The 23,222-nt window shown below is 38.7% G+C and overlaps 1 protein-coding gene across 2 annotated transcripts in view; it reads left to right on the forward strand.

Moving 5' to 3' along the window:
• ATP6V1H (ATPase H+ transporting V1 subunit H) overlaps nucleotides 1-22,486 on the forward strand; it is a 144,597-nt gene extending 122,111 nt beyond the window's left edge. For both annotated transcript variants that reach the window (XM_046026704.1, XM_046026715.1), the window contains one exon: nucleotides 22,121-22,486. In XM_046026704.1, the coding sequence (XP_045882660.1) occupies nucleotides 22,121-22,181 (61 nt within the window). In that variant the 3' untranslated portion in view covers nucleotides 22,182-22,486. The remainder of the gene's footprint in view (nucleotides 1-22,120) is intronic.
• The last annotated feature ends 736 nt before the right edge of the window (nucleotides 22,487-23,222 follow it).

Below are 23,222 nucleotides of genomic sequence, written 5' to 3' on the forward strand. Positions count from 1 at the left end.
GAAGTTAGAACAGGTTCCCACAGTAGATATCTGAGAAAAATCCCCTTATGCTTCTGGCAGAAGCAGGGGGAAAGGACCATCTGAAATATGCCTGAGTACTCTGTTTTTCTTAACAAAGCCTATCCTGAGGGGAAACTAGCTAACTAGAGCCTTATCTGCTGGGATATTATCAGAGTCTATTTGGCCTGGGGAGGGGAAATAACCAACTTTAGCTCACTCCAGCCATCCTGTCTGACCTGAGTGGAGAGAAAAAACCCCGAGAAATACTTGCAAAGTTCACAGTTCAGAGGCCATGGCTCACTAAAAGACCAAGACCTAATCATAGGACTATAGAGTGCTTCCCTTCCCTCCATCTCACCACCACATTGCTAAAGGTTTATTTATAGCAGTTCTTTTTACCTAGTACATCATGTTCAGCTGTCAAGAAAATATTACAAGTCATACCAAAAGGCAAGAAGCACAGTTTGGAGAAGCAATAAGTATCAGAACCAATCATGGCGGTGATGTTGGAATTATCAGGCGGGGGATTTTAAACAACTATGATTACTATGCTAAGGACTCTAATGGTTCTAATAGATAAAATAAACAGCATGCAAGAACAGGTGAAGAGTGTAAGCAGGGAGCTAGAAGTCCTAAGAAAGAACCACAAAGAAATGCTATAGTTAAAAAAAAACACCATAATAGAAATGAAAAGCCTTTGATGGCTTTATTAATATATTGGACATGGCTGAGGAGAAAATCTCTGAGCTAGAAAAAATATCCGTAGAAACCTCCAAACCCTAAAAGCAAAGAGAACAAAGACTGAAAGAAACCAAATAACCAGGGACTGTGGGACATCTACAAAAGGTGTAAAATACATGTAATGGGAACATCAGAAGGGGAAGAAAGAAAGGAACAGAAGAAATGCTCAAACAGTAATGACTGAGAAGTTCCCTCAAATTAATCGCAGACCCCAAACCATGGATGGACAAAGTTCAGAGAACACCAGGCAGGATAAATGCCAAAAACCTACACTGAGGCATTATAATTTTCAAATTACAGAAAATTGAAGTCAGTGAAAAAAAAAGTTGTTGGGGTCGGGGTGGAGGCGCAGTGGTGGAAACATTTTACCTATAGAGGAACAAAACTTCTCAGAAGCCATGCAAGGAAGAAGAGAGTGGAGTGTAATATTTGAAGTGTTGAGAGAAAAAGCCTACCACCTTAGAATTCTGTGTTCTGCTAAGTTATCCGGAGTAAAGGAAAAATAAAGATTTTTTTCAGGCAAAAATTGTGAGTATTTGTTGCTAGTAGATCTTCCTTGCAAGGAATATGGAAGGAAGTTCTTTAGAGAGAAGGAAAATATTAGAGGTCAGAAATTCAGAGCAACATAGAGAAAGGAAGTACATCAAAAAGGAATAACTGAAGGTAAAATAAAAATGTTTCTTCTTAATTGATGCAACAGCAGTTTGTTAAAAAATACTAAAAGCAACACTGTATTTGATTATGTATGTTTGTGTGTGTATATGCTTATGTACCCTTATACATAAATAGATGACAGCAATGTTTTCACACTTCCCATGAAGTGGTATAGTGTTACTGAAAAGTGGACATGGATTAATTGTAAATGTGTGTTGCAAACTCTAGGGCAGTCATTTAAAAAGCAAAAAAAAAAAAAAAATATATATATATATATATATACACACACACACACATATATGTGTATATATATGTATACATATATATGTGTATATATATTTTATATATATGTGTATATATATAGCTGATATATATATATCTATATATATATCGCTGATATAGCTGATAATGGTAAGAAAGGAAAGAAAGTGGAATCATACAAAATGCTCAGTTAAAACCACAAAAGGCAAAAAAAAAAATAATAGAGTGGAAGACAAAACTAGGAGCAAAAAACAAGAGCAACATATAGAAAACAGTAATGAATATGGTAGATATTAATCCAGGTATCTCAGTGATCAGTTTGAATGTCAGTGGTCTAACTGTACCAAAGAGATCCCAAAGAGGGGATAAAAAATTATGACCCAACTTTATATTGTCTATAAGAAACCCACTTCCAATATAAAGACAAATATAGATTAAAAGTAAATAGATGGAGAAAAATATACCATGCTAACAGTAATCAAAAGAAAGCAGGAGTCGGATATTGATTTCAGACAAAGCAGACTTCAAATTAAGGAAAGTTTATCAGGGATAAAGAAGCACTTTACAAATGATAAAGGGGTGGGTTCTTCAAGAAGATAATGTAATTGTTAACATGTGTACACCTAACAACAGCATCAAACTATGCAAGACAAAAATTGATAGAGCTATAAGGAAAAACAGATGAATTTTACACTTATAGTTGGAGACTTCAACATCCCTCTCAGAAATGGATGGATCCAGCAGGCAGAAAATCACTAAGGACATAGTTAAACTCAACAACACTGTCAGCTGGAAATAATGGACATCTGTAGATTACTTCACCCACCAATAACAGAATATACATTTCTCTCAAGCTAAGGGAACAATCAGTAAGACTTATTCTGGGACATAAAACCCTCCTTAACAAATTTAAAAGGCTAGAAGTCATTCATTGTCTGTTTTCAGACTACAGTGGAGTTAAACTAGAAATCAGTAAAAGAAAGATAACTGGAGGGGCGCCTGGGTGACTCAGTGGGTTAAAGCCTCTGCCTTCAGCTCAGGTCATGATCCCAGGGTCCGGGATCGAGCCCTGCATCGGGGTCTCTGCACGGCAGGGAGCCTGCCTCCCCCTCTCTCTGTGCCTGCCCCTCTGACTACTTGTGATTTCTGTCTGTCAAATAAATAAAATCTTAAAAAAAAAAAAAAGATAACTGGAAAATTACCAAACGTGGGGATTAAACAACATACTTCTAAAATAATGTATGGGTCAAAGAAGAAATCACAAGAGAAATTAAAAAATATTTTTAACTAAATGAAAATGAAAATATAACTGTCCAAATTTGTGGGATACACTGAAAGCAGTGCTTAGAGGAAAATATATAGCATTGAATGCATATATTAGAAAAGAAGAAAACTCAAAAATCTTGTTTTCAACTTAGGAAATGAGAAAAAGAAAAGAAAATTAAATCTAGAATAAGTAGAACAAAAGAAATATGAATAAATCAAAGAAATTGAAAAAAGCAAATAGAAAAAACCAATGAAACAAAAATTAGTTCTCTGAAAAAAGCAATAATTTTAATAAGCCTCCAGCCAGGCTATCTAAGGAAAAAAAGAGAAGGCACAAATTATTATCAGAGCCAAAAGAGGGAACAGCATAACAGATCTCATGGCAATTAAAAGGATAATAAATATATACTGTGAATAATCGGGTGCACACAAATTTGATAACCTAGATGAAATTTCAAATTCCTTGAAAAACACAATCTGCCAAAACTCACAGAAGAAGAAACAGATGATCTGAATAGGCCTTTACTAAAGAAATTGAATCCACAATTAATAATCTTCCTAAACAAGAAAGTACCAGGCCCATATAGGATTACTGTTGAATTCTACCAAACATTTAAGGAAGAAATTAGACCAGTTTTCCACAGTCTCTTTCAAAGGATGTAAGTAGAGCAAATACTTCTTAACTCATTCTGTGAGGCCAGCATTACCTAAATACTGAAACCAAAGACAAAGACATTACAAGAAAACTAAAGACCAGTATTTTTCATGAACATAGATGCAAAAAAATCCTCAAGAAAATTGAATCTAAAAATTTGTGTAAAAAGAATTCTTTACCACAACCAAGTAAGATTTATCCCAGATATGGGAGGTTGGTTCGACGTTAAAAATACCAATTAATGGGGCGCCTGGGTGGCTCAGTGGTTTAAGCTGCTGCCTTCGGCTCAGGTCATGATCTCAGGGTCCTGGGCTCGAGTCCCCGCATCGGGCTCTCTGCTCAGCAGGGAGCCTGCTTCCCTCTCACTCTCTCTGCCTGCCTCTCTGCCTACTTGTGATCTCTCTCTGCCTGCCTCTCTGCCTACTTGTGATCTCTCTCTGTCAAATAAATAAATAAAATCTTAAAAAAAAATACCAATTAATGAGCCCAGATATGGACTCTAAACTCAGTGGGCAACTAATCTTCGACAAAGCAGGAAAAAATATCCAGTGTAAAAACGACAGTCTCTTCAATAAATGGCGCTGGGAAAATTGGATAGCTCTATACAGAAGAATGAAACTGGACCATTCTCTTACACTGTACACAAAGATAAACTCTAAATGGATGAAAAACTTCAATGTGAGACAGGAGGAATCCATCAAAATCCTGGAGGACAACATAGGCAGTAACCTCTTCTACATCGGCCACAGCAACTTCTTTCAAGACATGTCTCCAAAGGCAAGGGAAATAAAAGTGAAAATGAACTTTTGGGACTTCGTCAAGATCATAACTTCTGCACAGCAAAGGAAACAGTCAACAAAACAAAGAAGGAACCCATGGAATGGGAGAAGATATTTGCAAATGACACTACAGACAAAGGACTGATATCCAAGATCTGTAAAGAACTTCTCAAACTCAACACCCAAAAAACAGATAATCAAGTAAAAAAAATGGGCAGAAGACATGAGCAGACTCTTTTCCAAAGAAGACATACAGATGGCTAACAGACACATGAAAAAATGTTCATCAAATCAAAACGACATTGAGATACCACCTTACACCAGTTAGAATAGCAAAATTTGATAAGGCAAGAAACAACAAATGTTGGAAAAGTTGTGGAGGGAGGGGAACCCTCTACACTGTTGGTGGGAATACAGCCGCTTTGGAAAACAGTGTGGAGGTTCCTCAAAAAATGAGAAATAGAGCTACCCTATCACCCAGCAATTGCATTACTGGGTATTTACCCCAAGGATACAGATATAGTGAAAAGGGCCATTGCACCCCAATGTTCATAGCAGCAGTGTTCTCAGTATCCAAACTGTGGAAAGAGCCAAGATGCCCTTCAACAGATGAATGGATAAAGAAGATGTGGTCCATATATACAATGGAATATTACTCAACCATCAGAGAGAATGAATACCCAACTTTTGCATCAACATCGATAGGACTGGAGGAGACTATGCTGAGTGAAATAAGTCAAACAGAGAAAGTCAGTTACCATATGGTTTTAGTTATTTATGGAATATACGGAAGAGCATGGAAGATGTTAGGAGAGGGGAAGAATGAAGGGGAAGAAATTGGAGTGGGAGATGAACCTTCTAAAACTGAGGGATTTACAGAGAAAGATAACTATCATATGATCTCCCTGATATGAGGAAGTGGAAATGCAACATGGGGGTTTGGAGGGTAGGAAAAGAATAAATGAAACAAGATGGGATCGGGAGGGAGACAAACCATAAGTGACTCTTAATCTCACAAAACAAACTGAGGGTTGCTGGGGGGAGGGGGTTTGGGGCAGGGGGGTCAGGAGAGGGGGCTGGGGTTATGGACATTGGGGAGGGTATGTGCTATGGTGAGTGCTGTGAAGTGTGTAAACCTGGCAATTCACAGACCTGTACCCCTGGGGATAAAAATACATTATATGTTTATAAAAAAAACCCAAAAACCTGTAGCATCAAAACAAAATAAAACAAAACAAAAACAACAACAAAAAAACCTGAGGGATTTAGAAGTGGGGGAAGGGTTGGGTGAGCCTCCCTATTAAGAAGGACACGGATTGCTTGGAGGACTGGGTGTTATACGCAAACAATCAATCATGGAACACTACATCAAAAACCAATGATGTATGGTGACTAACGTAACACAATAGAACAAAAACAATCAATTCTATAATCCATCACATCAAACTAAAGAAGAAAAATCACATTATCTTATCAATAGGTGCAAAAAAAGCATTCACCAAAATCCACCACACATTTGTGATTAAAAACTCTCAGTAGACTAGGAATAGAGATGAATTTTCTCAACTTAAAGAATATCTATTAAAAAACCCTATAGGAGTGCCTGGGTGGCTCAGATGGTTAAGCCTCTGCCTTTGGCTCAGATCACAGTCTCTAGTTCCCAGAATAGAGCCCTACATCAGGTTCCCAGCTCAGTGGGGAATCTGCTTCACCCTCTGCCTCTCTCCCGCTCCTTCTCTTTCTCACTCTCTCTCAAAAGAATAAATAAAATCTTAAAAAAATACCCTGTAGCTAACATCTTACTTAATATTGAGAAACTGGAAGCTTTCCTACAAAGATCAAGTACAAAGAAGGATATCCCCTCTCACGTGTGGCTCCGTTTTTTACATCAAACTTGAAATTCTTGCTTAATGCAATAAGGCAAGGAAAGGAAAGATGTAGAGATTGGGAAGAAAGGTATACAGATTGGGAAGGGAGACATAAAACTTTGTTTGCAGATGGCAGGATTGTTTATGTAGGAAATCCTAAAGATTTGACATAAAAACTTTCCTGTAACTAATAAATGATTACAACAAGATTGCAGGGTACAAGGTTAATATACAGAAGTAAATCACTTTCCTATATACATGCAATGAAAAAGTGGAATTTGTAATTAAAAAGCCATTCCCTCCCCCAAAATGAAGTACTTAGGTATAAATCTAACAAAAAATATATGTCTATATAAGCTATATCATGAAGAAAACTACTAAACTCTATGAATGAAATCAAAGAACTAAGTAAATGGAGAGAGACCCTGTGTTCATGAATAGGAAGATTCAGTATTATCAAGATATTAGTTCTTCTCAGCTTGATCTATAGAGTCACTACAACTTCAGTTAAAATCCCAGAAGGTTATTTTGTGGATTTCAACCAATTGATACCAAAATTTATATGCAGAACAAAACACCCAAATAGCCATCACAGTATTAAAGGGGAAGGATGAAGTTAAGAGGATTGACATTACTTGACTTCAAGACTTCGTGTGAACCTACAGTACACAAGACAGTGTGGTATTGATGAAAGAACAGACAAGTAGGGCAATGGAACAGAATAGAGAACCTAGAAATAGACCCCCACCAATATAGTTAACTGACCTTTGACAAAGAAGCAAAGCAAAACAGTACAGCAAAGATAGTATCAATACTGGAACAACTGGATGTCCACATGCAAAAATGAATCTGGCATAGACCTTACACCCTTCACAAAAATTAACTCCATTAATTAAAATGGATCATAGATCTAAATGCAGGATGTGCAACTATAAAACTCCTTGAACATGATATGGGAGAAAGCCTAGATGACGTTGGGTATAGTGATGCGTTTTTAGATACAATGGTAAAGGCATGCATGATTTGTGAAGGAAATAATTGAGAAGTTGGGTTTCATGGAAATTAAAAACTTCTTTATGAAAAACAATGTCAAGAGAATTATAAGGCAGGCTACATACTGGGAGAAAATATTTATTTGCAAAAGACACGTTTGATAAAGGACTATTATCTGCAATATACAAAGAGGTCTTACAACTCAACAATAAGAAAACAGCCTCAGTAAGAAATGAGCTGAAGACCTTAACAGACACCTCACCAAAGAAGATACACTGTTGGTAAATAAATATATGAAAAGATGCACGTCATATGTCATCAGGGAAATGCAAATTCAAACAAAAATGAGATACCACCATATACCTATTAGATTAGCCAAAATCTGGAACACTGACAAAAACCAAATACTGGCCAGGGTGTGCAGTAACAGGAAGTCTCATTTATTGCTGGTAGGAATGCAAAATAGTACAGCCACTTTGGAAGACTATTTGGTGGTTTCTTATCAAACTAAATATATTCTTATGATCCAGCAATTATGCCTCTTGGTATTTACCCAAAGGGATTGAAAACTTATATCCACACGAAAAGTTTATAGGAGCTTTATTCATAATTGCCAAAATTTGGACGCTACCCTGCCCTTCAGTAGGTGAATGCATAAATAAACTTGGGTCCATTAGGGCAATGGAATATTATTCAGCATGAAAGAGAAATGAACTGTCAAGCCATGAAAAGGTGTGAGGGAACCTGAAATGCATACTAAGTGGAAGAAGCCAAAGTGAAAAGTCTACATGCTGTATAAATCAACCATGTGACATCTAAAAAGGCAAAACTGTGAAGACTATAGAAAGATCAGTTGTGTGGGGAAGGAGGAAGGGGGATGAATAGCTGGACTATAGAGGGTTTTGAGGGCAGTAAAAATACTGTTTGGTAGGATGATGATATATGTCATTATGCAATCACCCAGGGGCATAAAGTGGACAGCATCAAGAATGAACCCTGTGTTAAACTATGGACTTTGGATGGTTATAATGTGTCAATGCAGGTTCATCCTTGGTAAAAAAATGTACCAGTGTGGTGTGGGATGTGATAGTAGGGGAGGCTGTGTATGCATTGAGGCTGGGTGTATATGGGAAATCTCTGTCCCATCCTCAGTTTTGTTGTGAACCTAAAACTGCTCTATTAAAACAAGTCTTAAAAAGAAAGATAAAAGGAAAAGAAGTGTCTGCTGCCAACTCTGATACTTTGAGTGGCTCAATGCATTGTATACTGTCACTATATGTTGGAAAAATGATAAAGTATGAAAGACGCTGCTGATCTAATGATAAAGCTGGTGGTAGTAGGTAAAGAGGGAGTAATCTTGAAAATAAGCTGGAGCTAAAGAAACTCTGGATATTTAGATTTTATAGATTTTATGGTTGGCTGTTTTAGATTAAATAGATAGTTTAAAATGATTGTTGGAATTCCTGTGTGAAAAATAACTTTGTTATTGCAAACTTTGCCTAAATTGCTTTTGTAATAGACTCTAATGCAATTGATTTTAAAATGTACATCTTTGTGTCTTAGGACCAGAATTCACATAAACAGATTCTACTTTTAGAATCACTGACCTCTTTAGAGATACTGCCAATCTATTAATCTTTGAATTTGGATGCTGTTAGGAAATAAAATGGCTGGTGGTTAGGAAAATATATTTGAGAAATAAATTTGAGGACTCACATTGTGATGGTCTTAAGCTCTTTACTCTCACATCTACACAATATTATGGCTTCAGTCAGTGGAAGGTAGAATAGTGTACCACGAGGCGGTACTATATAGTGATTAAGACTTTGAGTTTTTAAATCAGACAGACGTGGATACAAATACCCTCCGGCCATTAACTAAGTTACCCAACATTATAGCGTGTCATTTTCATTGCTCAATTCCTGTTCCTTATTTATAAAAACGGGGCTCATCCACAGCTTTTATGAATATTCGGGTGGAAAGTAAATAAGAAAATGTACATCGAGCTGTTAGTGCAGTGCTAAGTAAATAGCAGGCACTAGGAAATGGTACACATCATGGTGGTCACTATTCCTAGGTTGAGCTTTTTTAAAGTATTGTGGAAACAGTTTGACTCTATGTCCTTACATTTGGAATTTAACTGTGTCTCTAACTTTGTAAATCAGATGCAGATGGGAGAGAGCACTGTGATTTTTTTTTTATAAAGATTTTATTTATTTATTTGACAGAGAGAGATCATAAGTAGGCAGAGAGGCAGACAGAGAGAGTGAGAGGGAAGCAGGCTCACCGCTGAGCAGAGAGCCCGATGTGGGACTCGATCCCAGGACCCTGAGATCATGACCTGAGCCGAAGGCAGCAGCTTAAACCACTGAGCCACCCAGGCGCCCCTGTGATTTTTTATATAGTTCGATAGTTACATAGGAAAACTGATTTGTAAAAAAATTTGCTTTGTGTATGATACGGAAAATCATGATAAAAGCTAGAGGAATAACTTAACTTATAAATCTAGTGAACTAGCGTTAAAAAACCCAGGCCTGTATAAAATATTTAAATATTGTTTACTCTTTACCCAATAGAAATCTGTGTTGTAAGCCAATATAAAGTTAATATTTTAAAAAATTGTTTTTATACATCCAGAGAAAGATATTTCATTTTTGATTTATATTATACCCATTTGTTTTCCGACAGGATATGCAAAGGTTAAGAGGAATAAAATTATGGCTCAGTTGTAGTTTTATTTTTCTATTTTTTTGTTTTAGTATTTTTTTATTATGTTATGTTAGTCACCATACAGTACATCATTAGTATTTGATGTAGTGTCCCATGATTCATTATTTGCATGTAACACCCAGTGCTTCATGCAATCTGTGCCCTTCTTAATACCCATCACTGGGCTAACCCGTTCTCCTAATCTCATCCCCTCTAAAAGCTTCAGTTTGTTCCATGGAGTCCATAGTCTCTCATGGTTCACCTCCCCCTCCGAGTTTCCCCCCTTCATTTTCCCTTCTTTCTCCTAATGTCCTCCATGCTATTCCTTATGTTCCATAAATAAGTGAAGTCATATGATAGATTACTTTCTCTGCTTGACTTGTTTCACTTAGCATAATCTCCTCCAATCCCCTGCATGCTGATGCAGAAGTTGGGTGGTCATCCTTTCTGATGGCTGAGTAATATTCCATTGTATTCCATAGAGGACCACATCTTCTTTATCCATTCATCTGTTGAAGGGCATCTTGGCTCTTTCCACAGTTCAGCTATTGTGGACATGGTGCATATGGCCCTTTGTTTCACTACATCTGTATCCTTGGGGTAAATACCCAGTAATGCAATTGCTGGGTCATAGGGTAGCTCTATTTTTAATTTTTTGAGGAACCTCCACATTGTTTTCCAAAGTGGCTGCACCAACTTGCATTCCCACCAACAGTGTGAGGGTTCCCCTTTCTCCACAACTTCTCCAACATTTGTTTCTTGCCTTGTCAAGTTTTGTCATTCTAACTGGTGTAAGGTGGTATCTCAGTGTGGTGTTTTTTTTTTTCCTAAAGATTTTATTTATTTATTTGACAGAGAGAGATCACAAGTAGACAGAGAGGCAGGCAGAGAGAGAGAGAGGGAAGCAGGCTAGCTGCTGAGCAGAGAGCCTGATGCGGGACTCGTCTGTCAGCCATTTTTATGTTTTCTTTGGAGAAATGGCTATTCGTGCCTTCTGCCCATGTTTTGACTTATGACTTATTTTTTGGGTGTTGAGTTTGAGAAATTCTTTATAGATCTTGGATATCAGCCCTTTATCCATATTGTCATTTGCAAATATCTTCTCCCTTTCCATGGGTTCCTTCTTTTTTTTGTTGACTGTTTCCTTTGCTGTGCAGAAGATTTTATCTTGATGAAGTCCCAAAAGTTCATTTTCCCTTTTGTTTCCCTTGCCTTCGGAGACATGTCTTGAAAGAAGTTGCTGTGGCCGATGTCAAAGAGGTTACTGCCCATGTTGTCCTCTAGGATTTTGATGGATTCCTGTCTCACATTGAAGTCTTTCAATCATTTAGAATTTATCTTTGTATATGGCATAAGAGAATGGTCCAGTTTCATTCTCCTGTATAGAGCTGTCCCAATTTTCCCAGCACCATTTATTGAAGAGACGGTTGTTTTTCCATTGGGCATTTTTTCCTGCTTTGTCAAAGATTAGTTGACCATAGAGTTGAGGGTCCGTATCTGGGCTCTATATTCTGTTCCATTGATCTATGTGTCAGTTTTTGTGCCAGTACCATGCTGTCTTACTGATCACAGCTTTATAATATAGCTTGAAATCAGGCAACATGATGCCCACAGCTTTGTTTTTCAACATTTCCTTGGAATAGAGGAATATTCCCTCTATCCCTATACTATGAAGAGTGATTTGGGGTCTTTTCTGGTTCCATACAAATTTTAGGATTGTTTGTTCCAGCACTTTGAAAAATGCCATTGGTATTTTTCTTTTAAACATTTTATTTGTTTATTTTACAGAGAGAGAGATATATATAGAGAGAATATGCACAAGCAGGGAGAGTGGCAGGCAGAGGGAGAGGGAGAAAGAGAAGCAGGCTCCCCACAGAGCAGAGGAAGCCTGATATGGGACTCCATCCCAGGACTGAAGGAGCTGAAGGCAGTTGCTTAACCAGCTGAGCTGCCCAGGCACCCTGCTATTGGTATTTTGATTGGTGTTGAAAATATAGATTGTTCTGGGCAGCATAGACATTTTAACGGTTAACATTTTAACATTTAACATTTTAACATTTTAACATTTTAACTCCTCTGATCCATGAGCATGAGATGTTTTTCCATCTTTCTGTGTCTTCTTCAATTTCTTTCATGAGTGTTCTGTAGTTCCTAGAGTATGGATCCTTTACCTCTTTGGTGAGGTTTATTTCCAGTTATCTTATGGTTTTTGATGCTATTGTAAATGGAGTCTCTAATTTCTCTTTCTATAGTTTCGTTGTTAATGTATAAAAAAGCAGCTGATTTCTGTGCATTGATTTTTGTATCCTGCCACATTACTGAATTGTATGAGTTCTAGTAATTTGGGGGTGTGGAGTCTTTTGGGTTTTCCATCTGTGAATAGAGAGAGTTTGACTTCTTCTTTGCCAGTTTGAATACCTTTTATTTCTTTTTGTTGTCTGATCACTATTGCTAGGACTTCTAGTACTATGTTGAACAATAGTGGTGAGAGTAGGCATCCTTGTTGTGTTCCTGATCTTAAGGCTCTCAGCTTTCCCCATTGAGAATGATACTCGCTATGGGTTTTTCATAGATGGATTTTATGTAATTGAGGAATATTCCCTCTATCCCTATACTATGAAGAGTTTTAATCAGGAAAAGATGTTGTATGTTGTGAAGGCTTTTTTGGCATCGAGAGGACCATGTGGTTCTTCTCTCTTCTCTTATTAATTTGTTCTGTCACATTGATTAATTTGCAAATGTTGAACCACCACTGCATCCCAGGGATAAATCCCACCTGGTCATGGTGGATAATCTTCTTAATGTACTGTTGGGTCCTATTAGCTAGTATCTTGTTGAGAATCTTGGCATCCATATTCATCAGGGGTATTAGTCTGAAATTCTCCTTTTTGATGGGGTCTTTGCCTGGTTTGGGGATCAGGATAATGCTGGCCTCATAGGAAGAGTCTGGAAGTTTTCCTTCTGTTTTCTTTTTGAAAGAGCTTCAGAAGAATAGGTATTATTTCTTCTTTGAATGTTTGGTAGAATTCCCCAGGGAATCCATCAGGTCTTAGGTTCTTGTTTTTTGGGAGGTTTTTGGTTACTGCTTCAATCTTGTTCTAGTTACTGGTCTATTCAGGTTGTCAGTTTCTTCCTGATTCAGTTTTGGGAGTTTATAGGTTTCCAGGAATGCATCCATTTCTTCTAGGTTGCTTAGCTTATTGGCATATAGCTGTTGCTTCTAATTTCTGATGATGATTTCTATATCCTTGGGTATTCGTGCTCTCCCCTGCTTCATTCATAATTTTATTAATTTGGGTCCGTTCTCTTTTCTTTTGGGTAAATCTGGCCAGTGGTTTATCGATCTTATTAATTCTTTCAAAGAATCATCTTCTAGTTTCATAGATGTGTTCTGTTATATTTCTGGTTTCTAATTCATTGACCTCTGGTCTAATCCTAATTATTTCCCTCCTTGTGCATAGATTAGGCTTAATTTGTTGTTGATTCTCCAGTTCTTCAAGGTGTAAAAATAGTTTGTGTATTCAGGATTTTTCTATTTTTTTGAGTGATGCTTGGATGGCTATATATTTCCCCCTTAGCCTTTGCTGTATCCCATAGGTTTCAGACTGATGTGTTTGTTCTCTTTGGTTTCCATGAATTGTGTAAATTCTTCTTTGGTTTCCTGGTTGACCCAGACATTCTTGAGCAGGATGGTCTTTAGCTTCCAAGTAGTTGAGTTTCTTTCAAACTTTTTCTTGTGATTGAATTATGATTTTGAAGCATTTTAGTCTGAGAATATGCAGAGAATGATCTCCGTCTTTTGGTATCAGTTGAGACCTGATTTGTGACCCAGTGTGGTCTGTTCTGGAGAAAGTTCCATGTACGCTTGAAAAGAATGAGTATTCTGTTATTTTAGGGTGGAATGTTCTGTATATATCTATGTGGTCCATCTGGTCCAGTGTGTCATTCAAAGCTCTTGTTTCTTTGTTGATTTTCTGCTTAGATGATCTGTCTCTTGCTGAGAGTAGAGTGTTAAGATCCCCTATAGTTAATGAATTCTTACCAGTATGTCTCTTTATTTTGGTAAACAGTTGGCTTATGTAATTGGCTGCTCCCATGTTGGGGACACAGATATTTACAATTGTTAGATCTTCTTGTTGGATAGATCCTTTAAGAATGATATAGTGTCCTTCTGTGTATCTAACTACAGTCTTCAACTTAAAATCTAATTTGTCTGTTAGGAGAATTGCTACCCCAACTTTCTCTTGTGGTCCCTTGGCATGCAAGATAGTTCTCCATCCCTTCACTTTCAGTCTGGATCTATCTTTAGGTTCAAAATGAGTCTCTTGTAGATAGCATATCAATGGGTCCTGTCTTTTTAACCGATCTGCAGCCCTGTACCACTTTTATGGGAGCATTTAAGCCATTCACATTGAGAGTGATTATTGAGAGATACTATTTTATTGTCATCATGTTTCCTGTGAGGTCCTTGTTTCTGTAGACTGTCTCTGTATATTTCTGTTCTGTATTACTCTTGGGGTTTTTCTCCTTTTATAGAACCTCCCTTAATATTTCTTTTAGTGCCGGCTCAGTGGTTTCCTGTTCTTCAAGTTTCTGCCAGTCCTGGAAGCTCTTTATCTCTCCATCCATTCTGAATGACAGCCTTGCCATATAAAGAAGTCTTGGTTGCATGTTCTTCTCATTTAGTACCTGACTATTTCTTGCCAGTCAGCCGCTTCTGGCTTGCCAGGTCTCTGTGGACAGGTCTGATGTTATTCTGATGTTCCTCCCTCTGTATGTAAGGAATCTCTGCCCCCTAACTACCCTTAAGATGGTTTCCTTGGTTCTAAGATTTGTAAGTTTTACTATTACGTGCCAGGGTATTCGTCTGTTCTCCTTGTTCTTGGGAGGTGTCCTCTCTGCCTCTAGGACACGGATGCTTGTTTCAGTCCCCAGATTAGGAACATTCTCAGCTATGATTTGGTCAAATATATCTAATGATCCCCCCCCCTTCCTCCCCGCTCAGGGATCCCAGTAATTCTGACATTGGAAGGTTTCATGGCATCATTTATTTCTCTAATTCTGTTTTCATGGATTTTAAGCTGTTTGTTCCAGGCCTCCTCCTGTTCCTTCTTTTCTGTCAGTTTGTCTTCTAGATCACTAATTTGTTCTTCTGCCTTGTTTAACCTGGCTGTTAGAGTATCTAGATTAGATTGGATCTCATTGATACATTTTTAAGTTCTGCCAGATCAGCTCTCATTTCTGCCCTTAGAAAATCTATGTTGCCATTAGTAGTTTTCTCCATCTTAGCTATTGTCTTCAGAACCCTGAAGTTTGCTTCCGACATCTTGCTTATATCCATATTAGTTAGTTCTGTGGCAGAGGTCACAGTCTGAGTTTTTCCTGCATTGGGGGTTCCTCCTCTTAGTTATTCTGTTGAGGGGTGGTTGAGGGAATGTATAGATTCCAGATTATTGACCACAACAGAAGCAAGATGCACCTGTTTTATAAGGACTTTAGGGTTGTCGGCCTCTTGTACTTACGCCCTGTCTTCTGGGGGAGGGGCCTGCAGTGCTGTTATTCAGGCAACTCTGTTTGGGCAGAGTTGCCCTGCCTCCTCTGTGGGGGGCGTGGGGTCAGTGAAAACAGTTTTCCTGGGACTTCTGTTCTCTGGCAGCTTTCCCTAGTGGCTTTCCACATCTCTTTTGAGAGTCAGAGCAGAAGTGACTGTATCCAAACCTCTTCAGAACAGAGAGATTACGGTCTGTTCTTCAGTGAGCTCTCCAGGCCACACTGTCTCCATTTCTGTCTGTGCTGCTAAAAATGGCAGGATCCTGGGTTGTGTGCCCCCATTACTAGCCCTCGCTTCCAGGTCCAGGCACATCTCTGCTCTTTGTGCTTCTAAAGCCGCCAGCCGACCCCCAGTTCACAATCTCCGGGTTTCGGACTGGAAGGCTGGGGAGCTGACCTAAAATCCTTTTCCTGGTGCTACCAGTCTGCCAGTCTGTGCCTGGTCCCCAGCATAGGAGGCTTTTGTGCTCCAGCGGTACAGGGATCCTGGAGGCTCCCTCCTCCTTCTGTTTATCTTCTGATATCTGCCTGCAGAATCTTGGCTCCCTGTTTCATATCTCTAGACCAACCTTGGAGATACTATGTAGGGATCCAGATATATCTTCTTACATCACAGGCTGATTTCATAGGTGTTTGGAATGGTCTGGTAGATATTCAGCTCAACTCAGGGGACTGGTTGAGATAGGATCCTCTACTCCTCCGCCATCTTTGGGCCTCTCCTTCTCACAGTTCACAGTTGGGGCTGGATAGTTATTTGTGTTGAGTGATGTTCTGTAGCAGGCACACAGCAGAAGGATTATCGTTCACAGGGAACTCCTCTACCTCAGTTGTAGTTTTAATAATTATTGTAATAAACTCACAGAAGGATGTGGGATATAGAATTGTACATCCTTCATAATTTTAGTTATGAAAGCTTACACTCGAATGGAGACTAAAGAAAATAATATAGAAATGATAGTAACCATGGAATTTCTACTGAGCTTTTTGGCAACCAAGGGAAAAGGGGAAATAAGGGAGATTGTAGTTTTCACAGATTAATATGTTTGTCAGGAGAAAATTCTCTTTTTTCCGGGCACTAAATTGTATGGGTGAAGTCACTGTGAGTTTAAATTATACACAGTTGAAGCATATTGGATGATATCATAGTGCCTTCAACTATGGGTTTTTTTTTTCAACTATAGTTTTAAAGAAAGAATAAAAATGTTCGACTACTTACATAGCCCTTAGTGAAGATTGTAATATGGTGAAGGCCTTTCTCTTCTAAGAGTTAAAAATACACCAGGTAAACACTTCTTGATATGCTAGCTGCTAAGAGCTTGATATGCTAGCTACCTAGGTAGCTAGTGTCATCTTCAGACTGCCTCTTTCAAGCCCTATGTAGCTGTTTCAGGAATCGGAAAGTGATTTTTCAGTATTATGTCAGTGCCAAAGTATAGATCTTTTATGGCCATTGACAAGAGAATAAAATAGGTGTTTCTTTTTTTTTTTAATTTAAAGATTTTATTTATTTATTTTAGAGAGAGAGAGGAAGCATGCATGTGAGCAAGTGTAGCAGGGGTAGTTACAGAGGAGCGGGAGAGAGAGCCTGAAGCAGGCACCCTTCTGAGCGTGGAGCGCCACACTGGCTCAGTCTCACAACTCTGAGATCATGACCTGAGCTAAAATTAAGAGTTTGACACTTAACTGACTGAGCCACACAAGTGACCCTCTTTTTTGGGGGTGGGGGTAAAGATTTGTTTATTTTAGAGAGAGCACGTGTGCGTGCATGGGCACCCATGGGAGGAGGGGCAGAGAGAGAGAGTCTCAAGCAGACTCCCTGCTGCGCATGGAGCCTCACCCAGGGCTCAGTCCCACAACTCTGAGATTATGACCTGAGTCAAAACGAAGAGGCAGTTGCTTAACGGACTGAGCCACCCAGGTGCCCCTTAAAATAGGTATTTCTTAATTAGATGTCAATGCTTTCCCAGCATGCAGCATGGTTTCTTTTGTGAGAAATTTTGTACTTTGATTTTTAAAAAGGGGAGTAGGTCTTCAGACCCTTTCTTTCTTTTTTTTTTTTTTTTTTCAGTTTCAGAGATTTAGAATCCCAAATGATATAAATTATGGATGAAGTTAAAGAGGAGAAAATATTATACTTCTCAAATTTTGCTTCTTAGTAGAAGTAAAGATTTAATGTCAAACTCCTGTGGATTGCTGGTACAAATTGGGTACTTTCTGAACAAATTATAAGTTGAATTTTATTTTTGCATTGATTTTCAGGTACAGAGAGAAAGACCAACTCAATACATAGATAATTCACTTAAAATAACTTTTGAGTCTTTTGTTATGGATCCATTATAATCCCGTGAAGTAAAATCCATAATTATTTTACCTTTTGCCTGACAGTAATGTTACCTTAACCTGAAGAAATTATTCATACCCTCTTATTATTCTCTAATGTGTAAAATTAGGAACAGTGGCTGCTTTTCATACCTTTTGGGGCTCTTTCTGGGGGCCCGGCAGCTAAAGTATTAAAGAGAATAGGATCTGAGCCCTGTCCAGGCCATTTGCTCAGTTTGTCCTTGAGCCTGTTATTGGAAGTTTTCTGAGGCTCCATTTTATTCACTGTAAGTAGAGATAACACTCACCTCACATGGATGCTTTAAACATAGGAGGATAACGTGTGGGCATACCTACAAGCAAGTGTCCATGATTGCTGTAATAATGTGTGGAATGTGGCAACCATCCTGTGTTCTCTGCCCCAGGCACTTAGTGCCAAGAATTCCCTAGGCTGGGGGGTCATGGGGAATTCACAGGCAGGCTTAGATGAATCTTGGGGAATATTTTAATGGACTGCATGTTGCCAATTGACATGAGAGAAACAGACTATAACATTTTATAAGCTAAGTTCAAAGGAGTAGATGTTTGCCAAAGCTTTGGGTAGGCTGGATCCTCTTTCTACAGTTAGTATCTTTTTCAGTTGGGCCTCAGGTCAGCTCTCTCTGATATTTTAACAACTCAATAAGCCATTGCAAACAGTAATTTCAGAAAAGCCTGAGGAGATTTGATTCTTCTCTTCATGGGTCCCATTTGGGTTCTTCTCCTATTAGACTTTCAGCATTTTGTGACCTACAGGTTAGGCTCACAAAGTTTCCTCTGGGACTTTTGATGTACACATTCACAGTTGAACCCCTTATGTGTGTTCTTTCTTGTCCTTTGTCTGAATCTTTAAGTTGCATAAACTGTATTTAACAGACATAAAGGAGGACTTGTGTTTTCTGCATCCCAGGCACTAAGCTTGTGAAAAAGAAGTAGATGCCTCAGGGCCACTATGTATGTAGGAAAAAAATGAGAGTATAGTAGAGCATATTATCCATAATAAAGACCTTTGACCAGGAAAACAAAGAAGCAGAAAACCAGTGAGCAAAAGGCCATGGTTGGACATGTTTTATATTCTCTGCCAGAACAGCTTATCTTTGTTTTGTTCTGTTATTCTTCTTTTGACCCTTACTTCAATGATGTCTTTTTGTGAAGAAATCAGTTAGCTTTTTCACCTCCCAAGTATTCACTCTCATCCCTGAGTATCAGTTAAATCTGGTATGGGAAATGAACCACCCTTCATGTCTCTCTAAGGCATGGAGCAGATGGGAGCCTTTGTGTGTGACCAGATCCAGCCAGACCCTTTTCCATCTCTTGGCAGTTCAGAGCACTGAACTCTGAAAGGCGTTATTCTGTTCTCTTGTGATTTGTCTTGGAAACTTCTATTTAAAACATGGCCCTTCACACTGGTCCTTATTGAAAGTACCACAGCTTATTATAATTGAAGGGTGGCATGGTATCTTTAGGTACACTTTTTAAATGTTTTCTAAGAAGGGAGGAAAACTAATTTTCCTTCTACCCTCTTGAGTTCTTAGCTGAGACCCTGTAGTAAATGACAGATGAACGTGAAAAAAGCTATTGATTAACATGTATACCTCATGTACCCATGGGAGATACCCAGGAAAAAATGGGTAACTTAAAGTTGTACCTTTAGAATTTAAGATTAAATTCCATCTTAATAGGGAAGAAGGAGTGGGATGTAGGCCTCTTATAAGAGAGTATGTGATTTTTAGGAATGATGGCTGGGCGCATAGCAGAGAAGGTGGGAGATACGAGACTGTGATATGGCCTGTCAGGTCTCTCTGGATGTAATGTGGACTTTAAGACTGTTCTCTTGTGATAAGAGTCAGTCCTCCCTGTTTGATGAAACTCCCAGGGAGGGGACTTAGGTCAACTGAGTTCTTCTGGAGGACCTGTCTTTAGGTATATAAGGGGAGTTCAGAGAAAGCCTCTCCCTACACTTGGCTATTTTCAAGTATCTACAGTTCACAATAGTACACCAAAGTGGCATATTTTGGGGTGGCATATTCTGTTCATCCTTTACAAATTGTTCATCCTTTAAAATTGGAATATTAGGCGCCTGGGTGGCTCAGTGGGTTAAAGCCTCTGCCTTCGGCTCAGGTCATGATCCCAGGGTCCTGGGATCGAACGCCGCATCGGGCTCTCTGCTCAGCAGGGAGCCTGCTTTCCTTCCTCTCTCTCTCTGCCTGCCTCTCTGCCTACTTGTGATCTCTGTCAAATAAATAAATAAACTCTTTGGAAAAAAAAAAATTGGAATATTAGAGGGCCCTCTTGCAATGAAGCATGTCTACTTTCAGGCTTGATTTTTTAGATACATATAGGAAAAAACAAATACATGTATATAGTACATATGCATATATAATATATGTATAAGATCTGGAAATTTTGTGGTAAATGTTGTTATACCCTACCTCTCATCTTTCCTCCCCCCCCCCAAGAATAGCAATATAGCAATATAGCACAGCACATCAAACTTATGCAGTCACACATACTCCATAGTTGCAGGCCTCTCCAGAGTGGTGGCATTTATAGTGACAATAAACTTACTTTTTTCCTAATAAACTTCATAGGTGGTTTCCCTTTTTTCCCTTGTGTGAGTTAGACAGAACTACTTCCTTACTGTTGGTTGAAAGTAAGATCCACACCCATTGTCTAGCTTATGTTTGTGTAGCTCCTAGTTGACACAAAAATATATTATGTGCTTTAATATGACACCCAAAATTAATAAGTCAGTATAAGGATAAAAAAAACCCCACATAAATCATGTTCATGCTATAGGAGGTTTCAGTCAGTCGCTCAGTATTTTCAGTCCTAGTTTATCTTTGTGAGCTGGGGGGTCCCTAAACCCTCACTGGCCCAAGTTCACAGAATTCCATCTGGTTCCTATCTCAAACACATCTTTCTTTTCTCAGTCTTGCTTCATATCTTTGATAGCTTCGGACTAAGGCCATGATAATGGTGGTGGAGCAACATAGTAAACTCCTTGGACCACCTCTCTCCTCTTTCTCTGGACCTCTGTGGAGAAAGTTAGGGTCACATTACTGGTCCATGCTGGCGGCGCACAGGTCATTTCCTGGAGGTGCTTTGACAAGGAGAGGTTGAATGTCAGCTGATGAGGAGAGAAGATGACAGTGCGCCTGCGTGTGCCTGCTGCTCGTCCCCAGCAGGTGCCTTCATCCCACAGCCTCTGGAACCAGTATGTCCATGGGAGGCCATGCACCCAGAATGTAAATCCAGGTCTCTATCCAAAACTCATGCTCTTTCCTTTTCATAGCGGGGACTTTTTTTTTTTTTAATATTTTATTTATTTATGTGACAGAGATCACAAGTAGGCAGAGAAGCAGAGCAGAGAGCCCAATGCGGGGCTCGATCCCAGGAACCTGGGATCATGTCCTGAGCCGAAGGCAGAGGCTTTAACCCACAGAGCCACCCAGGCGCCCCCATACCGGGGACTTTTTAAAATGTTATTCACAAAATCTCTTCTTTTGTTCAGAAACAAAAGTTTGGGCAAATCATTCACAGGAAAATAGGAAAGAGATTATTTTTTTTTTCCTTGGAATTAACAGTGAAACCTGTGTGTAATTTAGAGCTAAGTATACAGGTTCTCCGGGCAGATGTTCATTTCCTAAAGGAGAATGTGACCTAAGTAGTTTGGAAACCTCTGCTCTAAGCCTCAGTTGCCTTACCTGTACAATGAGAATACTACTTCTCTGCTCTTGGGATTGGTTGTGGATTCAGTATGACCATCTTTGTGAAGGTTTTAGACTATGTTGGTGCAGAGAAAGTGCTCAGTAACAAGAAATTTCGTTACGTGTTGTCAATCTTGATGGTATTTTTTAGTGATTTATTTTCATCCCGAGGTCTAGATACTTAATATTCATTCACTAGTATCAGGAAATGTGTTTTTCATGTATCAGTCCACTTACTTGGAACCCTACTTCAGTTGATTTTGAACTTATTCAATTGCAAAAGTGTGACTGCAGTAAACAAAACTTGACCCAGACAGGGAGGTAGACACTGCCTTCTAGTTGCATGCAGAATCACCTGTTTGTGTGTGTAATGACTTATGCATGGTAAAGAGAGTGTTTCAAATTCATACAGTACAGGTACCTTTCAAGTCTGGAAAAGTTTAGTTTTCTGGAGATATTTCACTAATTTTTAGATGTTTAAAGTAAGTATAGATGACGTGGTGTATTGTGCTTTGATTTCGAAACTTTGTTTAAGCTTTGTTAAACAACTTTGTTATTTTATTCCTACTGTTTTAGGGAATATCTTGGTAAACAGCTCCAATCTGAGCAGCCCCAGACTGCTGCTGCCCGAAGCTGAACATGCCCTCCAACCTCAGAATCTCCAGCCTTCCTCTTTCACCTGGGACGGAGTACCTGAGTATGAATCTCACTAGTTAGTGTCAAGAACAAGTAATTTTTCATTTTACTTGCAATTTTCTTCTGTTGTGTCGCTTTTCCCAGTGCTGATTTTCATTAAACGTGTTTGCCCTCTAAGTTGTATAAAAGTAGGTGCTTTCTGTTGCTAAGGAAAAGATTACTGTTACATGTACCGCTTGTAATTTCTGTATTTATTGTTCTCTGGAAATGAGTATAGTTATTAAAGGATTCTCGCTTCAAAAAGGTTTTGCTATTTACTTATTCCTTACTTGAACTATAACAGAAGTCATCTATTTTCCTAGCCAAATTGGGAGAGTTGTTGTAAGGTGGTGAATGGTAAGTAAATATTCTGAAATTCTGCATATCTGTGTCCGCCTACCCATCCATTGCCCATCTGTCCATGTGCACATACACATTACAGCAATCCTCTGCTAATATTTAAAGAACTTTAAAATTTTAAATACATTTTTAACATAATGCTATGGTCCAAAAGATTTGCCTGTGGAGCTCAGTGAAGAATTTTAGCTTTAGAGTTATATTTTTTTTTTATTATTTTTTATTTTTTTTACTTATTTTTTTTTATTTTTATTTGTTTATTTACAGCATAACAGTGTTCATTGTTTTGGCCTCACACCCAGTGCTCCATGCAGAGTTATTTTTAAAAGATTTTATTTATTTTTTTGACAGAGAGAGAGATCACAAGTAGGCAGAGAGGCAGGCAGAGGAAGAGGGGGAAGCAGGCTATCTGCTGAGCAGAGAGCCTGATGTGGGCCTTGATCCCAGGACCCTGAGATCATGACCTGAGCCGAAGGCAGAGGCTTAACCCACTGAGCCACCCAGGTGCCCTAGAGTTATTTTTATTTCATTGATTTCCTGTACTTTCATTCTTGGATTTTAATACCTCAAGTCTTTTTTTTTTTTTTTAAGATTTTATTTATTTATTTGACAGACAGAGATCACAGGCAGGCAGAGAGGCAGGCAG

Source organism: Meles meles, chromosome 1 (assembly GCF_922984935.1).
Source record: "Meles meles chromosome 1, mMelMel3.1 paternal haplotype, whole genome shotgun sequence".
NCBI lineage: Eukaryota > Metazoa > Chordata > Mammalia > Carnivora > Mustelidae > Meles > Meles meles.